This window comes from Octopus bimaculoides, chromosome 13, assembly GCF_046866305.1.
Source record: "Octopus bimaculoides isolate indiv1 chromosome 13, ASM4686630v1, whole genome shotgun sequence".
NCBI lineage: Eukaryota > Metazoa > Mollusca > Cephalopoda > Octopoda > Octopodidae > Octopus > Octopus bimaculoides.
Genome location: NC_142940.1, coordinates 45254637 through 45278380, shown reverse-complemented (window position 1 = coordinate 45278380; position 23744 = coordinate 45254637). Strand labels below are relative to the sequence as shown.

The following is a 23744-nucleotide window of genomic DNA, read 5'->3' as shown; positions in this document are numbered from 1 at the left end:
AGTTTCTTTAGGTTATAGAATTCATTCACCCAAGGTGCTATGCAGTGAGACTGGACCCAAGACTATGTGGTTGAGAAGCAAACTTCTTAACTACTCTGCTACACCTGCACTTCACAGCTATGCCTGTTTATACATGTATACATTTATAACCTGACTGGAAACATAGAAAGGTTTTGTTTGAAACAATATAAAATATCGATAGAATAGAATAGACCTAGACATCTTTTAATCCAATTCTATCAAGTTTGAACCTAGTTATATTCTGTAAATTTTGTGTTGTTTTAACTTATGTTTTTTATGTTTCTATTTTTTAAGGAATTCCAAAGTTTTGAAAGAAACACAATTACCACAGCAGCTGCTAGTTTGTGTAGAACCCCTAAAGTAAGTTTTTCAGGGACTTTTTTTATTCTTAATATTTCCCTAAAAACTAAAGATTCTACCCTCATTACCAAGCTTGCATTTTTAATCCATAGTAAAATCTGTAAAATTTCCAGATGCACATAACCAAATTTGCAATTTGTTTCTGTAAATGTGACAATAACGTATGGTTTGGGAAAGATTTGGCTGTTGTTTCAAGCAGATTGAGTGAAGATGTAGAGGCTTCCTCATTGACTCCTAATATACTAGACATGGTAGATCTGATCCTCTTTTCTATTTAATTTTGTTGGGTGAATTTACTCTGTTGTTAGCTTTCTTCCCTACCACGTTTGACCATCAGCCATATTAATCTCACCAGTTTACTGAGTGGGCTGCAATGGTCATAGGCGTTCGCCTCCATCCTCTGACTATCTTATAGAAAATATTATAATAAGAATATTGGTTTCAAATTTTGGCACAAGGCCAGCAAATTTTTAGGGAGTGCAGAACAAGTCTGTTACATTGACCTCAGTCAGTGTTCAACTGGTACTTTTTTTTATTGTCCTCCAAAAGGATGAAAGGTAGAGCTGACCTTGGTTGAATTTGAACTCAGAACATAATGAGTCAGAAGGAAATGTCATTAAATAATTTTGTCCTAGTTGCTTACAATTCTGCCAGTTTGCCACCTTTGTTTTAATAAGAATATTGGTTTCAAAATTTGGCACAAAGCCAACAATCTCCAGGGAGAGACTAAGTCAATTACATTGACCCCAGTACTCAACTGGTACTTATTTTATTGACCCCCAAAAGGATGAAAGACGAAGTTGACCTCAGCAGAATTTGAACTTAGAAAGTAAAGATGAACAAAATGCTGCTAAGCATCTTGCCCAGCATGCTACCTTTGTTATAAGAATATCAATTGCATTTTTAAATAGAAAAATTCTTCAGTTTAAAAATGTTTTTGGTTTTTGTTTGTTTATTTTTTCTTTAATTTAAAAGCCTGTTAACCTTTTCTTTTTGTCATCTTTTTTTGTTGTTTTTATAGAAAATATATAAAATCAGAGAAAGCTATACGAGAAAACATTTCTCGAATGTCTACAAAATCTATGATAAAGGTACAGACAGACCTAACAGCATTGCGACAGATCCTTGGAAGTGTGTCTAATGGTGTACAGAGGAATGCTGTGTTGATTGAAAAACTGAAGAAAGAGTCAGTACAGGTATGTCACTTGAAGCCCTTCATCTATTTCAGTGAATCTCCTAGCTTTTTCAGTGCTGTCTTTAATGCAATCAATCATGTCTTTATATGGTCACTTGGTCTGCTAAAGATAGCAGCAAAATCTCTTTCAAATCATACTCTACTTACTATCTTTAAATTGAAGTGACACAGTGGATATTATAAAGGGATACAACACATTCCATATATGTTAAGCTGTTTGTTAACTTGCTTTGATATTTACTACTCTTTTGCAGGAACTGAAAAATACTGAAATGGGTCAACGAACAGAAGATATGTCTGCTGTTCTTCAAGACGAGAATGTTGCCCCAACTGAGTAAGTTGGTGTTTTTTCTTCGTTTTTTTTTTACTTCTTTTTTTTTTTTGTTAAACATAGTTTCACTTTTATGCTAGTTTGTTGGAAATTTCTGGTATTTGATGGAAATTTGTTTATTTTATATGCTTTCTTTTTTACTTTGCTTTATTTCATTTACTGTTCTAGTTTTTGTTAAGTATCCCCTTCTTTATTTGTATCCATTTCCTCTTTCAAATGTAGGCAGTCAGCCCCTTTTAAACTTGGATAATTTCTCCTGCCACCCTTGTACATCAGCAAACCAGACAATAAAAAATAAAATAAATAAATTTTGATTGTTGTTTGCCAATTTTTATTATTACATTAATCGCCAATTCTTTGTCTGTCAGAGAGAGAGAGAGAGAGAGACAAAATGACCGGATGTGTATATCTGATCTTTCTTCTATTTGATCAGTTTTCTATCAACTCAGCCATTTGTTGCTCTCCTATTCGCCTATAAACATTTTACTACTAGACTCGGACTGGTGTTTCTATATACTAGAGGTGGTGTAATTGGGAGTAACAATTTTAATCAACTGTGATTATATTATGTGTTATGTTGGCTTTTAATAAACACATTTTGTTAACTTAATGAAATTATTTAATCCTTTAGCAATCAAATTAATCTGTCAAATGTAATGCTTATTTGTTCACATTATCTCATAGCTTTGAGGTTTCACTAATGTGATTGGTTATTTTTAGAATGACATTGTGGGGTAAATGTGAGATGCTTGATGTGACTAGTTTCAATGCTAAAGATGATTTCTTGATTTATTGTCTGTGTAAAGAAAACAATAAACCAATTTTGTTTTTTTTTTTTTGTTTTTTTTTTTTCATCTTTTCTAGATATTTTCAGAGTCTCTTTGAAGATTTTGAAATCCAGATGAAAGCCTATAAAGGTGAAATCCAGAACTTGGAGAGTCACATCCTTTCCCTACATCAACCAAGTAGGCTCTCTCCTGAAGGTTAATGTCTTTCATTACTACTTTATCACTTATTCTAATTTTTATTTCTGTCATTAAAACGACAAAACTAATTTTCACACTGTATCCTTACTATTGTCCCTTATCACATCTTCTTTCCCAAACCACTCTTATTTCTTTTTTCATTTCCCCTTCCCCAAACTGATATTCACTGTGTCCATCTGAGTCCTCCTCTCTAATCATCTATCACACTCTTTTCACTATATCTCTATTCTCTCTCTCTCTCTCTCTCTCTCATATTTAACTTATACCTTGACTTCACATCTTCATCTCTTTCAGACAGATAAACCATATATTCACCTCTTCAGCAGGACACCTACTCCTGTCCTTCTATCATGTTTTCACATCCTTCAGTACTACTCTCTACTCAGTTTGGGGAGTGGGTCTTGTCTTGTGAGTACTTAGTGTCCTTACCAATGCTGATACTATAAAAAGCACCAAGTACACTCTTTAAAGCAGTTTGCATTAGGAAGGGCATCGAGTGGTTAAAAACCATGTCAGAGTAGACACTGGAGTTTGACACTGCCCTAAGACTCCTTAGTTCCTGTCAAACCATCCAACCCATACCAGTGTGGAAAAGGAACATTAAAAGACAATACCATTTAATCAATACCTTTTTAATACATTTCCTGCAGGAGTGGTTGTTTTATTGCTTGACTTTTCCTTACCAGATGTGCCCTTACAGTTCGTTTATTTTACATCTGCTCATCTGAAGTGGTTAGCTACATACCCTCTCCAATCAGGCCTACCTAACTCATCTTGGCTGTCTCCCAACCCCTACACTAAACGGTTCACACTGTCTTTCTTCTCTAGAACTGCAACATACTGAATTAAACAGTATTCTCTCTTTCTTATAGCAAAAAAAACTGTATCATCTATTTACAGCTGGGTGAATGTTTCCAAGAGAGCGAGATCCTGTGTGAAAGCTTTATTATCTGTGTAGCTGTACTTTTGAGTTGTTATATTTACTCCTAGAATAAGTTGGCGTCTCCTAATTTTGAAATTTCATGGTAGTTGTAGATGAATATCACCATTGTACAGCCGTATCCTTCACTTCCAGTCTTGTGAAAACATGCCTGGTCATGAGGAAATATTACCTTACCATGAGATGGGTAAGGGTTGATGACAGGAAGGACATCCATATGTAGAAGATTTGTCTCATCAAATCCTGTCCAATCCATGCAAGCATGAAAAAGTGGACATTATTGATCTCATAAGCCTTTCATTTTATGTATTCAAAAAATATGAAACTGCTTTTGTTTTCTTTCTTTTTTTTTCTTACCTTCTCTACATTTGCAATAACAATTTATAAATGTTGTCAAATTCTATTTCAGAATTAACAATGTTGCTTCACAAATCACATGAAAATTTCCTTGCACTTGCAGCCCACTTTCACCAAGTTCATGAATCTGTAAAAGTAAGCTATGTCTTGTTTGATTATTAACTCCAATTGCATTGTGTGAATAACTTACCTGTGTTTCCTTTTTATCCTTTTGTCCTCACCCCTCCCTCTCTCATTTAACTGTACATATAGATAGGTAGATGTATGTGTATATATGTGTGGATGCATGTTTGTGTGTCCCATTGTCTTGATATCGCATGAAGATTGTAAATGAACGTTATCATCATACCAGTAGCAGTGTTGTTCACATCCAGTCTTCTATAAAGCACATGTCTGGTCCTGGGGAAATATTACCTTGCTTGGAAATAGGTGAGGATTGGCAACAGGAAGAGCATTTGTCCATAGAAAGCTGCCTCAACTAATTCTGTCTGACTCATGCAAGCATGGGAAAGTGGGCAATAAAATGATGATGAACTTGTTGATGTCTGTAAAGAAAACATGACCAGAGAGGTTGAGTTCCAGAGAGTTGTGGTTCTCGGGAGGCAGGATAGGTAAAAGTGTTCGATATGGGGTTTCAGGAATAAGATACAACAGGGATGATGTGTTAGTTTCTGCAAAGATAGTGGTACGTTGCTAGCTGGAACTATTTTAACAACTGCTAGCTGTAACCATCCTCACCATTCAATGTCCAATTTCTCATGCTTGCATGGGTTAGATAGAATTTGTTGAGGTAGATTTACTACAGCCAGAGAGGTTTTCCTTTTTTTTTTTAATAGAAGACTGGGAGCTATCAACCTCACTTCTCTGATGATGATGTTGTTGCTCATTTACAACAACCCTGTATTGCTTAGACAAGGTTATATACTAACACCCACACAACAACCTTCTTTCAATTTCCACTCACAAGGTTTTGGTCAGCTCAGGACTATAGTAGAAGCCACTTAACCTAAGTGCTGTACAATAGAACTGAACCCAAGATCTCATGATTGCGAAGCAAGTGTCTTAATCACACGGCCACACCTATGCTGACGTTTGGGTAATAAATGCAACAGGTCAGCTTAATGAACATTCACCGATCAGTCCGATGTTTTATATTCTTGTTTAAAATGTTATCTAAAACGTTTTACTGTCTATGTTTATCAGCTGTTCCTCCTATATATGCTAGTCATATTCTATGTAATGTAGTCTCTTCATAACAAAGCTTTTCTTCTAACCATCCTGTCTTTGTTTTCTGGTTCTGTAGACTTTAAAAGAGAAATACCTGAATTATCGACGTATATTCCTCGGAGACACGAAAGATGTGTTTGAAAGCAAACGGAAGTTAACAAAACGTTTGGAGATTCCCGGCATTGAATCTCAGCAAGGACCAAACCCCTTCACAGGGTTCCCCAGCACCACTGCAATTGCTCTTGCCGCTGCTCTTAGTCGTAACCAACAGGCTCCTTGTAAGTATCACTATACTCAACTACTTTTTTCCTTTTAGATGAAATAAACAGCAGAGATGCTTTACCCCATGCAGAAACTGCAGGAGCTACTCAGGGGTTTTGTGAGCTCTTCTAAGTCCATTGTAATGCTGAAAACCCTTATTGTCAGCAGGTGTCTTGAGTTGCATGCGTTTTGCCTCTTAGCTCGGTATGCTTCATTCACCTGAGTGGGGCAGCAAGGACTGAACTAGTCTTCATCTTCAGAAGGGTTCCATTTGCAGACTCTTATCAACCATAGCCACTTGGGCTAGTTTCAGCAATGCCTTTCTCCTTGATGGTTTTCTTCAATTGTCTGGATTCCAGACTTAATGCAGGAAACACTGATCTAGCTGGCTGTACAGAAAGGATGAGCAGTAGAATACTACAATAGATGAGTTGAGGTGAGAGATAGGTCAATGAGGTGGTAATGGGTGCAAGAGTATAAAGGAGAATGAGAAGTAGGTGCATAAGAGTGAATAAAAATGAGGGTGTGGTCAAAGGTCAATTTGAAACAATGTAAAGATATACATGCACATTGCAAGCATCAGAGATATGTAAGCATAGTTTCACAATATAAATACAGTATACTGCTACGATTTGTCACTCAAGATGTCATCTAATATTTATTTTTATATTTTCAGCTGGACCACCCAATATTGGTCTTGGTACAAACACTCTTGGTCAACACAGGTGTTTTGGTACCCCATTCAATAATCAGGGTAGTTTGTTTGGAAATGCAGGCACTGGCACTACATTTGGAACAAATATGAACAATACTAGTCTATTTGGAAACACTACTGCCAAAACAGGTATGTATTTTAAATCCTCTCGTCATGGGTAGATTTTTGAGGTTTTTTTTTTATCTAAGTTGAAGTGTGGAGTCTGTGTTTTGGGGGTTGTTTGTTTTTTATATATATTTTAAATTTTAAAATGATAAAACTGAGTAGCTGTTCATAAAGAAACACAGGGTAGTGGCAAATTGAGTGTAAACATATATCGTAATGTTATTTTTCATTTGTTTGAATTTAAATTTAAACTTTGGCATGTTAGGCAATTTATGGGAAAGCATTTCAGTTTTATGAATTTTGAAATTTCAAACTAAAAGAAACGAAAAAATTAAGAAAATTTGCATCAAAATCCCGTGTCTGGTTACTATTGTTTACAGGTTTATTAGCTATCAGCTGATGTTGTGTGTTGCAACAATTGTAAACAATTCATCTACACATTCCGCAGGTGTAGCTGTGTGGTTAAGAAGGTTGCTCCCCAACCATCTTGTCTTGGGTTCTGTCCCACTGTATTGCACCTTGGGCAATTGTCTTCTACTTTAATTCCAGGCCTGCCAAAAGCCTTGTAAGTGGATTTTGTTGACAGAAACTGAAAGAAGCTTGATGTGTGTGTGTGTGTGTGTGTGTGTGTATATATACCCTTGTCTTGACATCACATGATGGTTAAAGTTGTTCATTTCCAGTCTTCTGTGACAAACCTGTCGGGCTATAGGGAAATATTCACCCTTGCTTGGAAACAGGTGAGGGTAGGTCACAGAAGGGGCATCTGGCCATAAACATTTACCTCAACAAATTCTGTCTTATCCATGTAAGCACAGTAGACATTAAATGATGATGACACTACATTTATAAACTTAGTAATATTAGAGGCTGAAGTAAACTGGATAAACTGGCATCTTTAATGCGCTTTCTTGACTGAATAAATATTGAATTTCTGGTAGGTTATAGTGCAATATGTTTGAATAGTTAAGTATAGTACACAGCCATTAACCAAGGTGTCCCTTTTTCTATCCACTCACATATTCGTCATCATCATATGTCCATGTTGCATGGGTTAAACAGATTGACAAGATCCAATGGGCCCAGGGACTTCATCATACTCCAATGCCTGGTTTGACATGGTTTCTGCAGTTGGATGTCCTTAATGCCAACCACTTTACAGCATATAACTGGAAGCTTTTTTTTTTTTTTTTTTTTTTTGCCACAAGCTCTAGTGAGGTTACCATGCAACTTGTAAGATTATGAACCCTGACAGGGCAACTTTATGCAAGGAGTAAAGATGGGAGTGCAAGAGAAAGGGGCCAGAGTAGAACAGGTTTCTTAGCAACCTGACAACTCATATTTTAGATGAGCAGACAAAATGTTTACAATAGTTGTAACAGTGTTGGCTAAAAATATTTCTTGAGACGTTCTGTAGTATTTTATAGCAAAGAAACAAAAACCTTGTTAACACACAAGTAATGTAATTGTGTGTGTATGTGTGATTAAATTTTTGCGAAGCAAGAGGTGACTGAAGAGCATATTTGTACGTTTAGAACATAAATACAGAAGACAGACTAATGTTAGCACTCAGTTTAATTCCTGTCATATTGTCTGTATATGGAATTATTGTTGTTTAACCCTGAGCCAGCTGTGATTTAATAGACCTGTGATCAAGACATTCAACTCCATGACCAGCGATTTTTTTTTTTTTTTTTTTTGTATTTAAGCATTGTGTATCACCATGCTTAATATTTTTGTTTAACCCTGGGTCAATCCAGATGACTAAGCAGTCTTATAACTAAAGGTATTCCAGTGAAGACAATAAGACAGAGGAAGGCTTTGTGGTTAAGAAGCTTGTTTTGCAACCACACAGTTCCACTGCATGCTGCCTTGGGCAATTGTCTCTTACTATAGTCCCAGGCCAACCAGTGTGTTGTGAGAGAATTGGAAGACAGAAACCATATGGAAGTCCATAGTGTCTTTTTTTGTGTGTTTTATCTTTTACTTGTTTCAATCATTGGACTGTGGTCATTCTGGGGCACTGCCTTGAAGGGTTTTTTGTTGAACAAATCAACTCTAGTAATTATTATTTTTTTTAAAGCCTGGTACTTATTCTATTGGACTCTTTTGCTGAATACTAAACGACAGGAATGTAAACAAACCAGCAGTGGTTGTAAGGGGATGGCTGGGGACAAGCACAAAGACACACAGGCATAGGTGTGTGTGTGTGTAATGGTCTTCTTTAAGATTCTGTCTACCAAGTCCACTCATAAGACTTTGGTTGGCCTGGGACTATAGTAGTAGACACTTGCCCAAGATGCCATGCATTGGGACTAAACCTGGAACCATGTGGATAGGAAGCAAACTTCTATCACACAACCAATCTTGCACCTGTTTGTGTTTGTTTGTTCTCTATAACTTAGCAGTTTAGAAAGAAAAATCTGATAGACCAAGCTTGAGTCAATTTGTCTGACTAAAACCCTTCAAAGGCTGTGAGTGCCCTAGTATGATGGGGCACTTACAGTATCTGAAACAAGTAAAAGGATAGAAGAAAAAGAAGATACAATAATAATATATATAATAGCAAGTAGAGAACACTGAAAACAATTTATACACAACTACTAAGCACTTTGTATGTGTTCTATAAATTTATAATACAGAGAATATGTCCTACTTGAATTTTGAGAAATGATGCACGTATTAATGTAACCACAAATATGCCATCATCATTTTACATCTTCTTTTCCATGCTGGTATGGGTTGGAATAGGTTTTTTTTTTTTTTGTTAAGGTAGTATTTTACAGTTAGGATATGCCCATCGTGATGCCAGCTCTTTCAGTCATTTCTTATAGCATGTGCTAAAACCCAGATATATGCACTCTATATTTGTGAGTGTATTTGTGCATAGGTTGGTGGTGAAGGTTAGTCTGGTTAAAGAATCCTGTCCTAGGCTGAGTTTGTGCACTTTTGAGCTGCCTTAGACTTGTGATGACACAAATTTGAAATTCATGGGATACTACTGATAGTGGGTAGTTGTAAATGAATGTCACCATCATGCAAGTGCTGTTCTTCATTTTCAAACTTCTGTAAAAACACATTTAGTCATTGAGAAATATTAGCTTACTTAGTAACAGGTGAGGGTTGATGATAGGAAAGGCATCAAGCCATAGAAAATCCACTTCAAACCGTATGAAAGGTTGCTGAATATGGAGAATGTGTAAGGGAGATAGGGACTACCCCAAGTAACTCCATCCAGCTGTGAAGTTAGATAGTATCTAAGGATATGAAGAAAGGGAAGCCAACCAGACCATCTGAGATAGTTACTGAGACACTAAAAATATCCAATGATGTAGAGTTAGGGCACATGCTAATCACTTACATGGACAGTCAGGTAGTAGAGGTAAATGTTGGTGTTTTTCCTCAATAACTGAATAAGATGAGATGAGGGATGGTCACCACAGATGATCTCTACATATTGGTTTCAAATTTTGGCACAAGGCCATCAATTTCGGGGCAGGGGGTTAAGTCGATTAGATTGACCCAGTATTCAACTGGTACTTATTTTATCAACCCATAAAAGATACAAGACAAAATCAACCATGGCAACATTTGAACTCAGAACATAAAGTCAGGCAAAATGCTTGGTGGCATTTTGCCCAGCATGCTAAAGATTCTGCCAGCTTGCTGTATTCCAGATGCCCTCTTCATATTGATGCAACTTCAGAGTTTGATCCACTGGCTCTCCAGGTTTAGGGATTGGATACAGGGTTAACATCACCATCATCATCAGCTCCTAGTCCTAGGAGTCATAAGACTGATTGCCCAGTTTGCATGGCATATAAGCAGCCAAGATCACAACATTCCTGTTGAACAAGATACCAGTGTGTCACAGGATTTCTCATTTACAGCTGAGTGAACTGGAGCAACATGAAATAGAGTGTTTTGCTCAAGAGAACAATGCTCCATCCAGTCTGGGAATTGAAACCACAATTTTGTGATTATGAGTGCAATAATCACTAGGCCACATGCCTTCATACTAACAACCAAGCCTTGTAATAATAGCTTTGTTACAGAAACAGTAACAAAACAAGTCTACACAATTGTACAGGGTGTCCACAAAGTCTGGGTACATGGAGTAAATAAAATCATAACATAAACAATTAGATATAAGAAATAATAATTTCTTAAAGTATGTGTTAATCCCCATGGGGATACATGGAGTAAATAAAATCATAACATAAACAATTAGATATAAGAAAGAAATAATTTCTTAATGTATGTTAATCCCCATGTACACAGACTTTGTGGACACCCTGTATATAGTGGAACTTCCAGAGTCATCTCCCCCAGGACAGAGAGGATTGGAAAACCTTCATTCCTGCCTTAAAGACCAAAAAAGTGGGGTAGTTGTGTGAAAATGTGATATTGCATAGTCTGTAAATATTTAACCAATTAACTTTGTAACTGACTTTCTTGACTTCATTTTGACAAATATCCAACAATGTATTTTACACAATCCAGTTTTCCTATTAACTAGTCATTGTTATATTATTTTGTGTCTTTTTATTTCTCCTCCTCCTCCTTTTATCTTCTTCCTCTTGCCCACTCAAACACTGCTAGGTTTTCAACTCCTAACCCTCACAACAGTGGCAAGTAATATCTCAATAATTAAAAAGGCTACCTCTCTATGGTAACTCTACTTGCTGGAAATGGCAGTCAATTCTCTGTCAAATTAAACACTGTATCAACCAGATTATCAGATGTTTTTATACACCGCTGGTCACTATGTGCTTTAAATTCTTTTTTTATTGCACCCTTCTTTTCCATCTTAGCTTAATGTCTTCAGGGAGTAGGTAGGGGCTCTGCATGGCCATTTCCGATCTCTTGGATACTGCACAGGTCCACCTGTTGTCTGTAAACGATGTGACATGTCTAGCCTAGCAGTACTGGTACTTTCAGTGTTCTGCAATCATGCTCACTCCATTCCATTATTGAATTACTTTGTTTCGGACATGATATTCCCAGAATGGATCTTTCCATGGCCTTCTTTTTTTTTTTTGTCACAGCTAATTGATGTTTTCCCCACATTTTGTAGCAGCCCATTTGCTTATAAAAGCACGGGTAAGACTGTGCTATTGAAGAGACTGGCACATGTTTTCCATCATGTCCTTATTCTCTGAGATTTCAGCTTCTATATCTGTTATAAAAATATAGGGGAACATAGAGGGCTAGATATGCAATGCTCAAGAGATGAACAGGATGGTCATACTGGAGCAGTTTTGATTATAGGTCTGTTCAGTCTGGAATAATGTGAACTTAACAACAACCACCATTATATTTCAGCCTTTTTAATTTCTAAATATATTTCCACTTTATTTCCTATCTTTCTCCATCAACCAAATCTGCTACATTTATGTGACTCTATTGTGAAATAACAGTAATGTCATTGTGTCACATCACACACACACACATCTTTTGTTGTTGATGTTATGTTTTTTTTTTCATTTATTTATCTGTTCATTGTCCTATTTTGCATGGTTATATTTTATGACTTGTGGTGACTGTTCAACAACCTGCATTAATTGGATGACAGATTGTTTTGTTATTGTTTTGTTTTTTTTCCTTTTTTTTAAACTTTGGAAATATTATCTACATTTCATTTCCACAAAAGATCGTAGATATTGTCATCATCATTACATCTGTTTTTCTATGCTTGCAAGGCCTGTATGTATTTTCTCCACTCTAATGTTTTATGACTTGTTGCAGTTCTTTTTCATCTCCATTGGGAGGTTCAGCACCCCGAGATCACCCCTTGCCACTCTTTCCCCTGTTTTCTTTGGAATTCTTCTGCAGTTTTTTTTTTTCTTCTATTTGGAATACTTGACACACCCTCATTTAACTTGCATATCATCTCCATTTGTCTGTACCTGTTCTGTCTGCTCCCTTGATTACTTCAGTTGATTCCTCTTAGATTCACTTTTTCTTTCAGCTAATTTCCACTCTGTCATTTATTCCCACTACCCTTATCCATCCAACAGATTGTTCTTGTCTCATTTCTTTCCTGCCCCCAAACACATCTTCTGCATTCACTGGTCATCTTTTGCTACCAATGCAACACCGTTTGATATGTAAGCATCACACAATATGCTAATCCCTTGCGTAGGAAATCCCTTTGATACTAGCAGCAGTAACAGCTCACTTGCTGTTTTACATCTAATTCTTATTCTAACTACTAAGTTTTCAGATCACCTTCCTCCACTGTCAATTTTGTCACCTTGGTTACAGAAGCTATCAATTACTTCTATGGAAACCTCCAAACATTTGAGAGAATTTATTCAATGAGTCAAAATATGTTTCTATGAAACGCTCTTGCAGATCTTCTTCATATTAAATGGCAGCAATCTGGTGATTTTAATGGTTATGTAGGGCAGCACCATACTGACAACTCTGACATATATAGTGGCTAATGGGCACAGTACAAGAAATGGAGAGAAATCAAGGCTCTTGGAATTTTGTAATGTAAATGACCTAACCATTTACAACATTAACTCCAGGAAACTAACTTGCTACTTGATCATCTTTTAATCAAGTGAACATGTAAGCTAGATAGATTTCATACTGTCCAGGAAATTGGATAGGCAACTGGTTATGAATTATCTTTCATATACCACTCAACATAGGTTAATGATTAGTGACACCAGAGTAAGAGCTAGACAAACCTAGATATATATGAAAATGGGGAAACTGAAAGATCCCTCTGCTTGACATAAAGATTCAGAGAGATTGTAGGTGATGTGTATATGGAGGAGGAGACAGTAGGAAATTTATAAAGAGACTTTTTACTGCAGGAAATTAAGCGAGCTATAACAGCTAAGAAGCACATCTGAGGAAAATGGATTGAAAGGAACATTATCTGGTGTAAAAGTAATCAGATATAATAAGGCAAAACAGAACACTGCACTGACATAAGCATGATGTATATGGGGGATAATAGATGAGTAAAGAATTGCTAAGAGAATCAAGTGAAAAAAGCCTGTGGAAGAAAAAGTCTAACAAAGATATGGGAAGAAGTGATGGCGGTTAATCTTAGGAGATATGACAAGTGACTGCAACATGTAAACAGGAGAAAATAGACATAAAAAAATGATAATGGGGATTATGCATTGACTGCTTACTCTTGCATATCTGCTACATACAAAGCCCTTCTTTTCTATCAGCCAGTCTGTGATCCCACTGAATATCTTGTACACACACCCATAGTACTGAGAGCAGCATATGGAATCTCTACATACTTTTCTGCATATCAAGCATGGCCACCTTCCATGATAGTAGCAGAGTCTTGTCTTTCTTGCTAATTAAAACTTCTGCCTTAGCTATGTTTATTTTATCAAGACCTCAAAACTTACAGGGCCAGTTACCCAGTTTCCTTGTCATACAAGTGACTGAGATCACAACATTCCCCTCTGAACTGGACACCAGTCCATCACAGGATTACTCATTCACAACTGAGTGGACTGAAGCAACATGAAACAGTGTTTTGCTCAAGAACACAATACACTGCCCATTCCAGGAATCGAAACTTATGGTGCTACACCCTAACCATTAGGCCATGCATCTGGATACTTTCACTTCTGGATACTTTCCCTACCTTCATATTCTTAATGGTTTCTTTCCATTGTCAGTGGCTGGCTTCCTTATTGAGTATACTTGGACGATTCTAGTTCTTCTGTTTCCTTCAAATTCTCCTCATTCAGTAACTTTGTGTTGTAACATTTCTGTTTCCTCTTCCTTCTCAATACCACTGAGGTGGAGTATATGGCTATCAGTAGTTAAATACTTTCCATCAACAGTGTCCTGATTCGTACTGATACACTATTTCGCAATGTGGAGCACCTCATACCTCACATCACAGAACATTGGTAAACTCTTAATTTCAGTTTTTCTTCTAACCACTTGATTATCGTTCTCTGCTCCTCAACTGCGATTCTTTCCATTTCTCTACCATTGCACCACCATATCACCTTCCACTTGGTTGGTACCTTACTCTGTCTACAGATTTTGTCTTTGGCTTGTAGCAGGCTGTCTGGTAGAAATTCCCAGTTGTCTTGTGTTATAGGGCTCTATCTCTCCCCCCCCCCACCCCTGGCACTCCTCTTCAACATACATATCATTACATATTGGTTTCACATTTTAGCCCCAAATTCCAGAATTATGGGGAATGTGGTGAGTCAATTACATCATCAGCCCCAATGCTCAATTGGTACTTATTTTATTGACCCCCAAAAGGACGAGAGGCAAAGTTGGCTTCAGCAGAAATTGAACTTAGAACATAAAATCAAACAAAATACTGCTAAGCATTTTGTCTGGTACGCTAATGATTCAGCCAGCTCACCTCCTTATGCATATCACTCACATATTGCAGAGGTATCTTTCAGTTTCCATGCCTTCCTTCTTCATGTTGTCTTGTATCTCTGGTTCTCTCTCTCTGTTTCTCATGTAACTAACCACTGGTCAATATTGCTGAATAAATTTTCACCAAAATAAAGACTTAGTATTCACAACCAGCCATCTGTTTTGTTTCTGTTTCATTTCCTGGTGAGTATGAAGTGTAGCTGCTCTGTGTACTTGTCTGAGTGTTGGGTGATAAGGCAGATGACCAGTTTTTGGAAACTGTTATAAAGGTTGAGTAGGCCGTTTGCATCACAGATATCCAAGAAACTTGATCATTTGGATTTTGACATGGAGTCATGATTTGGAATTAATGTACGTTTGTGTATACATTTGCAAATTAGTCTCTGTATATTTGCTCTGCATATGTATAGAGTATTTACGTTTTACCTCTTTTAAATTGTAAACAAAACTATGGTTTGTGTATATTTAATTTACCAGGTATGAAAAATTCAGAATTCTACTATCCTTGTTGCTTTGTTATTGTATTTTCTTCCAAATGTAAAACTGCTTATTAGTCGAATGGAAACAAATTGTCTGTTTGTTGGTCAGGTCAACTGTGGCTCAAGTAAATAATGATTTTATAATCAATGACATTGCCATAAAGCTATATTGAGCCTTGCGCTTATGACTTAAAGGCTTGTATTAATAGATGAATACAGGTATGGCTAAGTAGGTAAGAAGTTTGCTTCACAAACATGTGGTTTCTGGTTCACTCTCACTGCGCAACACCTTTGGTTAGGAATCTCTTCTATAGCCACTGGTCTACTAATACTACGTAAATGGAATTTTGTTGACTGAATCTTTGCAAAAGTTTGTCTGTGGGTCTATGTATTTGACTGATTCATAACAGTGGAGGAAATAAACATACTGAAAAAGCTGGTGCCTTGGGATGTTTTCTGCAATGAATTACAAACACTGCCTTCTCATTCAGAAATGTAGTGAGCCATTGATAGCCCATTGTAAACCTGTAACCAGTGAATTATTATTCACTGGTTGTTACTTAAATATATAGATGTAAATATGGCTATCTGTTTAACTTGCATTTACATTTTCTTTCGTAGATTTCTGCATAACATTGTAATAATGTGCTAATTTTTTTGAAATTAAACCGGGTTTATTTTTTCTTAGTATAGCAGCTTTTCTTTTCACTATGTAGCAGGCAAGCTTCTGATAGCATATAGAGCCTCCAAACACTTGCTTAATTGCTAGAAATAGCATTCCTTAGACATTCTAGAACTATTTTACTAATGTACCAAAATTTTCAGCAATTTAACCCTGTAGCACTCAAATTACTCTGCCAAATGTAAAGCTTATTTATTCATAATGTTTTGAATTAATCATGGATTGTCTCATAGATTTGAAATTTTGATGATATTAGTGTCTATTTTTAGAATGGCATTGTAGGGTAGGTGTGGGGTTAGATCAGGCCAGTTTGAACATTAAAAACAGGAGGCATATTTTGGTCGGATATAGCTGGTTTAAGTGCTAAAGAGTAAAAAGGTCTTTAGCCAGTGCCTTTAGTGAAGATAAGTGAACTAGTGGTTGAAGGAGTATGGCAATCATAATCTCAAGATTGTGATTTTGATTACCCAAACTAGGGGGTGGGGGTACTTGAGCAAAACCTTTCATTTCACATTGCTCCAGTCCTCTTGGCTGTAAATGAGTAACCCTGCAATGGACTGGCATCCCATTCAGGGGAAATGTTATCATTTAAGCCATTTATACATCACAGAAGCCAGGTGACCAACCTTATGAGTGCTAGTAATATTCATGGGTTAGTGATGAACCAATGCCTTTCATTACAGTCAGACAGATGCTTGTATTTAATCTGGAAGCTAGCCAGTTTACTATGATGTTGACCTAACAACTTAATGCTGATTAAAGTTTGTCTCCTGCTAGACATTTTTTGCTAACTACCTTAAAATAAAAATAGAGTAAAGTTACCTTTTCGAGTCATACCAACTTATAAGGGCCGTTTTTGTAGCGTATATATTCCCCACCTGGACAGGACACTAGTCTGTTGCAGGATTACTCATCTTTACTAGCTTAGTGGACTGGAGCAGTATGAAATGGAGTGTTTTGCTCAAGAACACAATGCATCGCCCAGTCCAGGAATCAAAACCACAATCTTAGAATCGTGAGTCCAACAGATGTAAACAAACTCACACTCCTATGTGTGTGTGCACATGACTGCTATAGTTATGTTCAGAGCTCCAGGTAGCTTATTTTATTCCAGTCTGCTCCCAGTGTGTAGTGGTTAAGTAACTACTATACTCAGTTGTATTACTAGTTATGAAATGCAGAGCAAATGTAGGAGAAATTAAAATAAACACACAAGTCAATATTATTAGTTTCTATGTACATTCCACCATTGTGGTTGCTTGGAACCCTGCATTAGGGGTTCCAAGTGCTTTTGGATGCTTAACTAGAATGGATCATCAAGGAACACTTTAACTTTAAGTTAAAGAAAACTAATTGTCATTAGTCCTGTTACACACACACACACACACACACACACACACACACACACACACACATGAGGCTTCTTTCAGTTTCTGTCCTGTAAATCTACCCATAAGGTTTTGGTCAGCCTGAGGCTATAGTAGAAGATTATACCCAAGATGTGGTGCCCAAACCTCTCAAACCGCACAGCCAAGCCTGCACCCATCTCTGTTACTATTTTGTATAAATGATGTGCGTAAAAGATTAACATGTCAGCTACAAGTATACTAACTCAAACAACCTCTGTTCTGTTTACTCAGTCTCTTTCCCAAACTTTTATCTCAACAATGGAGGCAGCCAAGACAGTTCAATATTCTATTATATCTTCTTTTTTTTTCTACTCTGAATTTAAATCCCAGCATGTGTGTGGCTGTTGAAATTGCTCTTTCAGCCTGTCAAGTACCAGTAACATATTGGGATTGAGACGAGTAGGGAAACTAATAATGACATAACGGATTAGTATAAGAAAAGGGAACTCCTGAGTTTTCACTGTTGCATTAGTCATTATTTTGTAAATAATCACTGTAACTCTTTAGCATTCAGATTTCTGTATGGTTTATTTATTTACATTATTTGGATTTAATCATGTATTATCTTGTAGCTTCAAGATTTCAAAATTGTGATTGTTTATCTTTTGAATGACATTATAGGGTAGGTGTGAGAAGAGGGGTCTGGCTGGTTTGAACATAAAACAGAATATTTGAGCCAGATATGGGTGGTACAAATGCTAAATGGTTAAATAACTCTACTAACAAAATCATATAGTTTCATGTCTAGAGATCACATATTTGGAACAAAAAAATTTTTTAAAGACAGGATTTGAAAAATAAAGCATTTTACAAACTAGCTGCTGCATAAAGCTAATTAATTACTTAAGATTTAATTAGAACAACTGGTCTTTTCTAAGTTAAGTTCCATAACTGTCGGACATGTCAGCTTAACACAAATTTCTTGTCATAGATACTCTTAGAAGAAGTTAATGAAACACTCATCAGTTTTATACATTGCTCCTGCTCCTTTCAATAGTAAACTAAACTGCAGCATCATCGTTTAACGTCCGTTGTCCATGCTGGCATGGATTGGATGGTTTGACTAGAACTAGCAAGCTGGGTAGCAGCACCAGACTCCAATACTTATTTACAGTTATGTAGGGTAGGAGCATCAAGCTTGTTAGAAAAGGAATTCTTTTCTTTGCTCACAGAACCAATGACAAGATAACAGCTATCAACTGACACTTGAGTTTTGTGTCTTGCTTGGATTCTAGTCTAACACTATTGTAGTTACCGTAGTAGTTAGTTACTTTCACTGGTACAGCATGAATTCAACTTATCCAGCTCTAAAGGAATTGTGATATTGGAGTGCCATTTTCCAGTGTCTGTAAAAGCCCTTCATGAACTGTGTTTTATGTCACTCCTTCTGCACCTTCTCTTACAAATGTCTGGCCTTGTGTTTATCTACTCAAAATTTTAGGTCTAACAAATTATTCCTAACTGCTGTTAAAGCAGCTACAACTATAACTATCTCTGCATAGTTTTTCCTTTCTTTTGTTTATCCAAATAGCCACAGACACAGCTCTGTAGTTAAGAAGCTCGCTTTGCAACCACCTGTTTTTGGGTACAGTCCCAGTGCATGCTTTAGGAAAGTGTCTTCTACCATAGCCTCTGGCCAACAAATGCCTTGTTAGTGAATTTGGTATACAGAAATTGTGCTGAAGCCTCATGTGTGTGTGTTTTTGTTTGTCCACGCCCACCACATGGTAACTGGTGTTGGTTTGTTCATATCCCATAATCTAGCAGTTTGGTGAAAGAGACAGATAAAATAGGACTTAAATAAGTAGTTTTTTTTTTGTTTTTTTTATCTTCAACTAAATTCATCAAGCCACAGTCCAATGACTGAAACAAGTAAAAGATATTCAGTAATCAGGCGCAGATTGGATCACTGTTTATCATGTGCTTCCCTATTCTTTTCAGTATTGTGTTGATCCCATTGTTGATGGTGTGATAATTCAGATGTCATTCACCTTAAACTTGCCCACTTGTCTTCACTTTTACTCCAGCTAACCAAACCAACACTCCCAACCCCCATCTGACAATCTATTTGGCATCAGACCAAGGTAGTGTCTTTATTCTGACTGAGAGTTTTCACAGCAAGCTAATCCTTTTCTTATTTTCAAAGATCCATTGGACCAAAATAAAAATTGAATAGATTAAAAACCATAGCCATCACAAGCAAGTAAGTATGACATGGGAGCAAACATCATGCTTTCACTACTTGTTTTTGGTAACCCTATGTAGTGCCAAGCAGTCATAGACATTCTCAGCCCCTCCAGCCCTTGTGCTGGTGGAATGTTGAGAATGTGACAGCAAGAGGGAGAAATGGCTGCACCAGCTCTCAGCTGGTACTCATTTTTCAATTGAGCAGACAGAAACAATTCAAAGTGAAATACCTTGTTCAAGGACACAACTTGCTGCCCAGCCCTGAAATCAAAGGATCATTATAATCACAAGCCCAACATGTCGACAGAACTTGCTCACCTTGTGGTTAAGGCCAAAATGATAACCAGAATAACAACATGATAATTACAAATTTCCTATATGTATCATTCTGTACTACCATACCTTGAGCAAATTTTTCTTTTTGGGGTTTTCATGACAAATCATTTTGGATTATGCATATATAATACACTAGGTGTGAATATTTGGACTAACTTGAGGTTAAAGATAGTTTAATGTTGACAAATCAATGTCTGCCGCAAAATACATGCTATTGTTAAAGGTTACTCTTTTTGTCCTTAGTGGTTCATCATAGACCAGCTTTTGGTTCCTTTCTCACAGCTTTGTTGAAACTAAATTGATAATTCCTTCCATTATTATTATTCATTTCAGGATTTTCATGTTTTGGCCAAGGCTCCACTAGTGGCTTTTCCTTTGGTTCCAATACTGCTGCTGTGAAACCTCTAGGTTAGTGGGTGGTAAGGTTTCCTGGATCTTTCTCTATCTTTCCATTTCTTTCTCCTTCCCTCTTCCTTTCACTCACTCACACACCAACCCCCCACCTCTCTATCTCTCCCTCCTCTTCTTTTTCTCTCTGCCTTCCACTCGATTTTCTTTATTTTTTAAACCACACCCGTCGGACAATCAATCAATAAGCTGTTTGATAGATGGACCCTTCGTTGGAGCAATAAAATTTGATATCCAACAACATACCAGTATTCTTCAATGACAGCAAATTCAGACATGTAAAATAAAGAATAATTTTATATACTGCTTATAAAAGAAACAAAAAGAAAAAAACAACCAAGCTTTCGAGTCTGCTGTTTTCAATTTGGCCTTAGGCTGTTTTTTTTTTTTGTTTTTTTTTTTCTTCCTTCAAACCTCATTGAATCATTAGTGCTGTGTAATGTAAACATTTCTTTACAAACAAGAACCAAATATATCTGCTTCAACAAAAAAAAAAAAACCTGTACGCTTAACTTCATTTGCTGATACTAAGAGATAGGGGAAGCAAATAAAAATATAATCATGCTATAGACTTCTTCCTATAACCTGTCAACAAGAGAAAGGCAAAATATTCTAGGCATTAGACGGTTACTGGTTTATATTTACAAAACCGTATTGATGAATAATTTTTTTTTTCCTTTAATAAAAAATATTTAAAGAATCAAACATGTCCTATTTTCTCTGCATCCATTAATATCTAAAAGAAGTAATTGTCTTTCCTTCGTTGTGATGACGCTTAGAATTGTATTTCTGGTTGTTTGTCCCTATAGTTTTGCATTAGCTCCTGTCATTGTTGTATATGTTGTCTGTGTTTGTATGTACATGTGTGCACCCATTCTATATTGCACATTTACAACTGTATTTCTCTGTGTCTACATTGCTGTAATTTTAAAGAATTTTTTATATGATAGTATGCAATTTGTGTGTGAAAGTGCGTGTATTGAATGAAGGTACATTTCATTTAATAAAAATTTCCTTTTCTTTACACAAATGTTGAACCAATTTGAAGATTTTACACACACACACACACACACACACACATACACTAGTTTAACTAATCAGATATGACAATGGTGCTGTTGCATTAATATTTAGGTTTTGAAATAGATTTATAAAGTACTTTTGAAATGCATTTTTGCAGAACAGTTTAAGATTTTTGGTTATTAGCCCAGGATACTTTCAGTAAAGTTACCAACATGACATTTAGCTACTGCTGATGATTTCCAAATCATTTCTTATATTATTAATTATATAAATATAGGTAATTAAATGTTATGAAAAACAAGTTTGCTGTTAAATCCCCCAGTATTTGTGAGGAGAAAATCTAATGATATGACGCTTTAAACTAGTAGATACTGTTTCATCATATACTTGAGGGTTTACTTGTACATAGATTCCTATCACTTTTTAAAGTTATCTCTTCACATTTTCTATAGAATTTAGAGCCAGCACTGGGAGTATACAAAACATTCGTAAATCTCAGTGCTGACTCTAGTTTCTATAGAAAATCTGTTGAGATAACTTTAAAAAGTGATTGAATCACACTGCTAACATGGTATTGACTTATAAAGCCTTCTATGTACTTGATAGAATATTATGGTTAGATAACTAAATACGGTGTCCCTACCAGTGGTTAATATGTTCCTACATATATTGATTGTGACAGTTGACACCTCTCACTTTCATATCCTGACATTTAAAAATAATACCTGTATTCACTGTAGGGGGTGTAATTGTCATTTAAAGAGAAAATCTGGAGGAAATGTGGCACAAATTCAATTTTTGGTGATATGACAGTGGCTAATAATATTAACAATAACGAATATTTTTTAGATTAGCACATGGCTATAAATTTTCAGGAGTCAGTTGAATTGATCTCATTGTATAACTGTTCCTCTATTCTCATCAAACATAAGGGCAATGAAAATCAAAGCCAGCTCCTACTGGAGTTGACGAGAAAGAGATCTAACTAAATCCTTACCATTTAATGTCCATTTTCCGTGCTGGCATGGGATGAACAGTTCAGCAGGAGCTGGTGAGCCAGAGGAGCGCACCAAGATCCTCTGTCTGCTTTGGTATGGTTTCTTTGACTGGGTATCCTTCCTAACATCAACCACTTTACTGAGTGTACCGGGTGCTTTTTATGTGGAACCAGCCCAGTGAGGTCACCGTTCAGCACTGTAATAATATATATTGATTATATCAAAGTTGACTCCTGGTTGAGTTGTCTGCTATATATACATACATACATACACATTCTGTGTATGTGATGAAATTAACACATAACAGATACACTTGCAGCATGCAAACCATTTCAAATATATACTAGATAACAAAGAACCTTTCTACATGGTCACTAGAAATAGCAGCCAAATCTCTTTTACATACTTTATCTTAAATAGACAATGTAATTCTGGATACTCCTAAAAAGAAGTGATGGCCACACACTGAAAGCCTTAGAACCTGAGGCTAAAAGAATGATAATGAACTTTTTTTTTTTTTCTTGCCCTCATTTTCAATGTGAAAGTCTTGTTTACAAATAATATTTAATATTACTTATAGTGCAATGTTATTTAGTGATTTCTCCTACATATCTTTATTAACTTCAAAGTTTGTCTTAATATAATTTGTAGAAAAAAGCATCACATTAAGTGACTTCTGTTCATCCTAGTTATTAATATGTTTAAGTTTCACTTCAAACGCCTGATTCAACCAAATCACCCTCTGCAGTCCATTCAATTATATAATTGATTTATCTTGTTTGTCGTTGGATTGTGGTCATGCTGGGGCACCATTTGAAGGGCTTTGTTGAATAAATTGACCGCAGTACATGTTTCTCTAAGTCTGGTACTTATTCTCTCAGTCACTTTTGTTGAACTGCTAAGTGGTGGGGACATAAACAAACCAACTCTGCTTGTCAAATGATGAGAGAGACAAACACTATAACACGTATTCTCAGATATAATAAGTAAAAAGTGGCATATATGGTGTTACATTTATTCCATGGTTCACAGGTTCCCACCACTCTTTCCATCTACCAAATTCACTAACAAGGCATTGTTCAATTCAGTCTCTATTGTAGAAGACACTTGCCCAAGGTGCTGCACAGTAGGACTGAACCCAAAACCATATGGTTTCAAAGTGAGTTTCTTAACAGCTAAACATTAAAATATTTCTAATCCTATACACTAACGGAGACAATGAGAGAATGTACTTGTCCATCAAAATTAATATATCAGTTGCTTTTCATAATTCCATCAGGAAGTGCTGAAGATGTTCTGATAAAACGCCTTTATTTATCATATTTTTTTA

At 36.2% G+C, this 23744-nt stretch overlaps 1 protein-coding gene across 6 annotated transcripts in view; it reads left to right on the top strand.

The window, feature by feature from the left end:
* The window catches only part of LOC106880673 (uncharacterized), a 58688-nt gene that overhangs the window by 26530 nt on the left and 8414 nt on the right, over positions 1–23744 (top strand). For 2 of the 6 annotated variants that reach the window (XR_001410772.3, XM_014930727.3), the window contains exons 7-14: positions 316–381; positions 1403–1577; positions 1831–1910; positions 2772–2890; positions 4243–4325; positions 5494–5695; positions 6355–6522; positions 20319–20393. Coding sequence is in view for 3 of the 6 variants with exons in the window: in XM_014930727.3 (XP_014786213.1) it covers positions 316–381; positions 1403–1577; positions 1831–1910; positions 2772–2890; positions 4243–4325; positions 5494–5695; positions 6355–6522; positions 20319–20393 (968 nt within the window). In the remaining 3 variants the exon portion in view is untranslated. Of the gene's footprint in view, positions 1–315; positions 382–1402; positions 1578–1830; positions 1911–2771; positions 2891–4242; positions 4326–5493; positions 5696–6354; positions 6523–20318; positions 20405–23744 lie in introns of all 6 variants that reach the window. The other 4 variants (XR_001410771.3, XM_014930747.3, XR_008265390.2 and 1 more) reach the window with 2 other exon arrangements.